The sequence below is a fragment of the Montipora foliosa genome, chromosome 13 (assembly GCF_036669935.1).
Source record: "Montipora foliosa isolate CH-2021 chromosome 13, ASM3666993v2, whole genome shotgun sequence".
Lineage (NCBI taxonomy): Eukaryota > Metazoa > Cnidaria > Anthozoa > Scleractinia > Acroporidae > Montipora > Montipora foliosa.
In genome coordinates, this window is record NC_090881.1 from 43008650 (window position 1) to 43016149 (window position 7500).

Genomic DNA, 7500 nt, shown 5'->3' on the forward strand with positions numbered 1-7500 from the left:
GAATTTTGTAAACAACATTGCATTGTTGGTCCAAGGGCTGTCTTGTTTTTGGGGATGGGAATTCTTGCTGAAGGGTTTTAAGAGGTTTGGTGACGACTCGAATTTCATGTTTGCGTAATAATCTCATGAGGGGCTCTGTCAAGCCGCTAATATATGGAAGGCACGCAAATCCATGGGGTGTATTCTGTGGGTCAACCCAACTAAAGAACATTGCTACCAATTCTTCTGGTGATGGTACAGTTGGTGATGGTGGCTTCTTTCTATTTTTGGAAATATAAGAGATGACTGAGGACGGGTAGCCATTGGCTTTTAGTGCATCTGTGACATAGTTGGTCTCGCGTGATTTTCCTTCGTTAGTGCTTGGGAGATTAGACGCACGGAATAACAAGGTAGAGGCCGTGCTGATTTTGTGTTTTCTCTCATGATGTGAGGAGAAGTCTAAATATCTATCAGTGTGGGTTGGTTTTCGATAAACGTCAATGACAGCAACACCATTTTTTCTTGACACTAAGGTGTCAAGGAAGGCAATTTGTCCATTGTTCTCTTCTTCAATGGTAAATGTGATCTTAGGGTCGACAGCGTTTAAGGTGTCGTGGAAGGAATGGACAGCAGCTTTCTTGATGACAACAAAGCTGTCGTCAACGTATCGTTTCCAAATCCTTGGCGGAACAGTGGCGGAGCTGATGGCTGACTCTTCTATCACTTCCATACAGAGGTTAGCGACGATAGGGCTAACAGGGCTGCCCATGGCACAACCATGAATCTGCTTGTATGTGCGATCACATTTACCATTGAAGAAGAGAACAATGGACAAATTGCCTTCCTTGACACCTTAGTGTCAAGAAAAAATGGTGTTGCTGTCATTGACGTTTATCGAAAACCAACCCACACTGATAGATATTTAGACTTCTCCTCACATCATGAGAGAAAACACAAAATCAGCACGGCCTCTACCTTGTTATTCCGTGCGTCTAATCTCCCAAGCACTAACGAAGGAAAATCACGCGAGACCAACTATGTCACAGATGCACTAAAAGCCAATGGCTACCCGTCCTCAGTCATCTCTTATATTTCCAAAAATAGAAAGAAGCCACCATCACCAACTGTACCATCACCAGAAGAATTGGTAGCAATGTTCTTTAGTTGGGTTGACCCACAGAATACACCCCATGGATTTGCGTGCCTTCCATATATTAGCGGCTTGACAGAGCCCCTCATGAGATTATTACGCAAACATGAAATTCGAGTCGTCACCAAACCTCTTAAAACCCTTCAGCAAGAATTCCCATCCCCAAAAACAAGACAGCCCTTGGACCAACAATGCAATGTTGTTTACAAAATTCCGTGCTCGGACTGTCCGTGGAGTTACATTGGCGAAACTGGAAGATGCTTTTTAACGCGGAAAAAAGAACATCAAAGAAACCTAAAAAATTTCGCGAAAGGGTCAAACATTGCCAGCCATGCATGGAAGAATGACCACTCTATTGACTTTAATAATGCATGCGTGATTGACAAAGGCAACTACCGTGTTAGAAAAACCTTGGAATCCTGGCATACCGCTAAAACTGTTAACGCGGACAATAATTCTAAACCGTTACCGAGACAATACTCTATTTTATTGTAATTTTTTCTAGATCATTCTTATTCATATTTTAGTTCTCACCCGCATCGAATTTTTACACCCCTTTTCGTATATATTTTAATTCGTGCTTCTTATATTTCATTCGTTAAAGGCTATAGATAGATAGCCGAAAGCTTATAATTTTTAACCAATTTTTAACCAGAGAACGTCTTTCAGATTCATAACATGTCTCATCCTGGTTACGGTGCAATTTTTAAAATTCTTATTCTCTGAAGAATAAGATAATTGTGATGGATATTTTCCCTATAAATATATTGTATATAAAAATCTAAAAAAGATCCCGGCAAATCTTCCTCGATATTAGAAACATAAAGTCACTTTCTTTATCTCACCCGATCGTGTGAAAACACTTGAATCGGTTTGTGTGGTGACATTTGGCGTGAAAATACCATTTTCATCCACCTCCTTCAGTATCGATAACAATATCTTTGATTCGCTCTCCCAATGCAAACTTCAACAACTTTGTTTTCATCGCTTCCTGTTCTTCGCGCTCTCTTTCATATTTCCTTCATTCAGTTATCTATCTAAAACTCCATCCTACAAGTAAGTGGCTTTACCTAAATGAAATGAGTGCCGCTAACACGATCGTTATATAATATATTTTATGTCAAATCTCCTCTACTGATCGTCGCTAACCATTTCGCTCGCCGATCAGTGGACAAAAAATTCGCTCTGTTCACCTTGATCGTGATCACTTTAGGTATTCGACGAAATCTAAGGCCTGGGCGTCTCTTCTTATCGTAAGAACAACCAAGAATGAGACAAAACGAAGGCATCGCGTGATGTTGCATGACAGGCACGGCATCTGACAGGATGCGGCGATGCGGATCCGCATAATTCACTGAAATCCGCATCTTCCGCATAATTCCGATATTTTCCGCAAAAAACAGAAGAAATATCTGATATTAGTGATAAAGCAACTCCTTAACATCCTCAAAAACATAAAAGCCGAAGAAATTGACTGTTTTGAAACGCTTATTTTCTTGAACATTGAAGAAAACACACCATTTCGTTCGCAAGATGAAAGTTCGTAAGAAAGATCGTAAGCAGTTTCCGCGCATTTTTTCGCCAATGAGCCTGGACACTAGTTTTGTTCCTACAATGCTTTCCATTGGACGAGAAACAGTTACACTTCAGCAAATGACGTAACTGATAAGAAACTAAGGGCGCGTTCGATTGACCGTATTCCGGAATAGAATTACATGGAATACAAGTTACGATTCCTTCGTTTTTACGGAGATTCACATTAAAAATGTCGAACACCTGCTAAAATGCTATTTTAAACATATCTTTATTATCCTTGTTGCTTCAAAACGCAAGACATACCGTTTTGAATTCATCACTTCACGCATTCTTATTCCGGAATACGGTGAATCAAACGCACTTTAAGTCAATGATCGAGGGAATGGATCGCGCTCCAAAGGTATTACAATTTTGCTCCATTATCTCCAAATTGAAACAAAATTCATGATGAGAAACAAAATAATTTTTTATCGCTTTACTTATTTTACCAAAAGTTGCGGGAAAATTCCAACTGCTAACCCTTTTATTTCAACGGTGAAAGCTGGTCGCAAATTGATGACTCCTCCATGTATTTTAATCACAAAGGGCAAAAATTCAGTCACAAATGCGATTGTATTGGTTGCAATTTCGATTACGGATTTACCGTAAGCATGTAAATACATTGGACGGGCCTAATTATTAGTTTTATAACTTTTTTAAGTTTCGGCATAATCCGGTGTAATTCCCGCATAATCAACGCATGTTTCCGCATAATATGGCCAAAAATTTCCGCATAATCTTTAATTTTTTCCCGCATCCTATCAGAAGCCATGGACAGGGCATGACAGTCTTCTCCAAGATGGTGGCGCTTAGTTTTTTTCTGACGTCATAGTCATGTGACCGCACACACACTATAATTCCGTGTCCCAGTCTTCACGAAGGCAAACTAATACCTCGGAGACACTGGGGCCCAGTCAGTGTTTTCCTGTTGGTTGGTTGCTTCGGCGTCATACCGCAAAATTTAACGAACATTCCTCGTTTAACGTCGTCGAAGGGAAGTCTCAGACAAACATGGTTCGATCTTTTGGGAGTGTCGTAGGCTGGATTCTAGCTGTAGTTTTGACTATGTCATCGCTAGAGCGATCTGGTAAGACATTTCATTGTCCCAGTTTGAAGAACGCTTATTTAAGGTTAAGCTTGATTTGTCTTTTAATTTGCCATTGTGCGGATGCTCGACGATGTTGTTTTTCTCTTCCATGATTTCAGAGGCTCAGTTTTGGGCAAATACGCCTGATGAGCCTTTCATCGTTGTTGAAGGGGTTAACAGCACCGACGTGGATCTTGTGTGGAAACACAATGTACGCGACAGCGACATCGTTTCTGTCACCATAAGAAGAAGAAGGCAAGGGGCAAGTACAGATTCAACCCTGATAGCAACGGGATTCGGCCTGGGTACTAGAAACCCTAAAGCCCTTGATTTGTCTGATGAAAATCTTCGAAGCGAATACGGTGCTTTCGAAGACCGAAGCTTGGGAACGTATACCTTGCGGTTGCGGAACGTGAATTATGATGAGGAATATGTGTACACCATCACAGTGCTTTACCAGGGTGGCGCGTCGGACTCGGATGATGACTCAGTCTTTGTTGACGTGAAAGGTGAGAAACCACTGGCTTCAAGTTGATTTCTCTGTCCTGCAAAAGTTTTTTATTAAACCTGTATATGCGAAAGAACCGAAGTCTTTGGTTTGCAGCAGAACGTCAGTCTTACAATTGTAACGATGTGTATGTACGATGCATTGGTTAGGCTCTTTCGCGTCGTGTTGTAAGACACTAATCGTATGCCCTTATCGGTTTTCGTTTTAATCAGTCTGACATAAACCTTGAGTTCGTCAGGCGAAAAGCTCCGTCTAGAATTCAACGGTAACGAAACTGTGGAAGCCTTTGTTTCGAACTAAACCGAACCTTGAATCGTGATTTACAGCGGTGGCGTTGAAATCGTATCGAAGTATTCAGTGTACCATTTATCATTGAATGAAATGCTTTCACTATGGTGCTTGTCGTGATATTTACAGTTTATTTCCATCGAAGCTTATCATTGTAGATAGAGGTGTATGAATTTTTGCGGAGTAACTGCGTGTGCAATAGTTGCGAAACTCAATATTATCGCGTCATGTTTTGTTTAGCTAATTATCATATTCACACCAAGTTTTTCAAACAAGGGCGAAACATGGTATGTAGATAAATGATCTGTCATTACGATAACATCTACGAGGTTACACAGTAACACAGTCAAGTCCATTGCATTTTTCGATAAAAATTCGCAGTATTTGGTCTCGATGACTCATTGCCTGATTTGCATAAAACCACCCACTTCTCATAAACGTAAATGCGGCGTTGAATGTTCCGCTTAAGAATACACAGTTGTGTTGGGGAAATTTCCACGATTAGTGCTTAAAGCTTCGTATAATTTAAGTGTTGAAGTTTCCGCCGAGCAGGTTATGATTATGGTTAGAGTAATGATTGAATTAACTTTTAATATAAAGATGACAGTTTGAATTCGCTTTTATTAGGTACATGTAAGCTTTTCTTTGATCCCTAGCGATGTCTTTTGAGATAATCCCAGATTTTGATGCTGCAGTATATTTGCATATGAACTCGTTAAGACACTTTGAACAGGACTTCATCATCTTGAATCACTCAACAGCAAGCATTTTTTGTCATGTGAAATTTAATTCTCTAAAGGCCCGTGGAACGTGACTATGTGAACGGAAAGCTACATACCTGGTCTTCCATGGGGTTCTTGATGAAATATCATAATGTATCCCAAAATATTTTTTTGCCCTGTGTAGTTCAAGGCTGTCTGAACAATTTACCGGTACTACAATTTTTTGCCCTTGGAATTTCTTACTCTCCTCTATTACCGAATTAGATTCTATTTTGTTACTTAACTCTGTAATTACACTTAATAAGAACTCTATGATTTCTACGGCGTTGTTTTCGGCTTGATCAAAACCCTAGCACTGTCACACCATCATCAAAACCATTCAACAAATTAAGTCAAGAATCAAAGAGATAAAAGAATATGAATATTCAAACAGCCTCGCAAAGGTTCAGGTCTGTGCGATGTTTCATGTGGGAAATATTCGAAGAAATGTTTTACTCAAATTTATAAGGCTATGGCAGCCGGAAGGTGACAAAAACGTACACTGTATGTCATCGAGTTTTGCTATAAAAAGCTGGTAGTTGTCTTCTGAGGGCTCATGAACATCTATGTGAGTACTTATTCTCATACAAGGACTGTTCAGATTGCAAAATCTCAGCGGATAAGTCACTTTTTTAACGTACGTGATAGCATTCTCAACCGCAATTTTAATATCATGTCACGCAAAAGCGTAGAAATTCAACCTTGCTTTATCACAAGATGAAAAACCCTATCAAACTGAAAATTTGTGAAAAGACAAGTCTTCAGCTGTTCTAATAACTAACTAAGCTAAAATCTCAAAAGGATTGATAATTCCTAATTTTTTAGTTTTGATGACGTCATGTGAAAACCAAGGATATCTGTCTTTGTATTTTTTATTTCCTCCATTTACTTCCAAAATACATCAATTTATTATACAACGTGTCAAGCACAAGATAAATGGAGAAGGGCAAAATATAGGTTAACTAATGAGATGCCCTTTTAATAAATTACATTTCTATTTAGGATAAAAGAGAGAAAATTTACAAGAGGGGAAACAAGAAAAAACATCAAGCAGTACACATACTGTGCAGCTCGGAGATAAGCGAACCAAAATATACCCAAAAAACGCGCATACGCAAAACGCGTAAACGCGTCAAAAAAAACGCGGATGCGCGTCAACACATACGCAAAAAGGCTCATTAGTATTTATGAGCTCTCCTTTTGTCTTTCTTTTGTCGCCTTGTCTTTGTTTAGCCTCAGTCGTTTGCGGTTTGGTGAATGTGAAAATAATTTGCGTGTTCTCTGGTCGGTGCGCAAGAAATCTCACCATATGCTTATTCGAATGGCGCAAAGTCCTTCTCGCTGGATATTTGTGTTTCAAAGCCAAAAAAAAAAAAAAAATTCATCAAGTTTCCTTTTGGAGAAATATAAACCTAGCGACAAACTGCACAGAAGAACCTTTTTAACATCGAAATTTACATGAAAGCGTTGAGAGCGATATTATCAAAACAAACTTCGTGCCGGTGCATCCGTTTAGTCGTAAACTAAAAAACACTACTCGAGAGCAAAGAGCTCGTCATTAGCAGTTTTGTACAGCCATTCATCATTTAAAGTTGAGTATTTAACTCCTTCTGTCGTTTTGGATGTGAATCTTAAGTAAAGCGTGACGCTCACCGATAGGTGAAAAAATACAAACATCTTTCGGGTCCAAGGCCGCTGCGTCTGTCACTCGTTAAACTTAACAACACAACTCTTAAGCAAAGGGCTCATCATTAGCAGTTTTGTACAGAAATTCATCATTTAAGGCTGAGAATTTTGCAGCTTGAGTTGCTTTGTTGTAAATTCAGCAAAGAATGATTTTTTGGCGTGGATTTTCGGCCCGACAGTGAAATCACACACTTTTGCCGGCACGTGAGAATGTAATATCCACATCTCCGGTCCTGTTGGGTACGATTTTCTAATTTCAACGGGTACAATGCTTTCACTTACGACACAATTTTTTTCTTCAAAGGCTCAATGATGCGCTGATCACATTTATTTGATTCTTCTGCAAGGAAGATTATCGGGTTAATTTCGGGCACGCGCCGGCGAGAGTCCATCCAACATCGTTCCCAGGGTCTTCTCGGCTTTCAATATGGCGGCGGGTCTTGAGAAGACCCTGGCACACAGTGAA

The 7500-nt window shown here is 39.7% G+C and overlaps 3 protein-coding genes across 3 annotated transcripts in view; 2 read left to right on the forward strand and 1 right to left on the reverse strand.

Annotated features, from left to right (window-relative positions):
- The window catches only part of LOC137981988 (uncharacterized), a 1029-nt gene extending 281 nt beyond the window's left edge, over window positions 1-748 (reverse strand). The window contains exon 1 of the mRNA XM_068829007.1: window positions 1-748. This exon is cut by the window's left edge and continues 281 nt beyond it. Within this exon, the coding sequence (XP_068685108.1) occupies window positions 1-748 (748 nt within the window).
- Window positions 749-757: 9 nt separating this feature from the next.
- Window positions 758-1624, forward strand: LOC137981989 (uncharacterized). Its single transcript, XM_068829008.1, has one exon. It carries the CDS (start codon window positions 758-760, stop codon window positions 1622-1624), a length of 867 nt encoding a protein of 288 aa, XP_068685109.1.
- Window positions 1625-3625: 2001 nt separating this feature from the next.
- Window positions 3626-7500, forward strand: part of LOC137982386 (uncharacterized) — a 35646-nt gene continuing 31771 nt past the window's right edge. Inside the window, exons 1-2 of the mRNA XM_068829502.1 lie at window positions 3626-3791; window positions 3911-4300. Of these exons, the coding sequence (XP_068685603.1) occupies window positions 3716-3791; window positions 3911-4300 (466 nt within the window). The 5' untranslated portion in view covers window positions 3626-3715. The remainder of the gene's footprint in view (window positions 3792-3910; window positions 4301-7500) is intronic.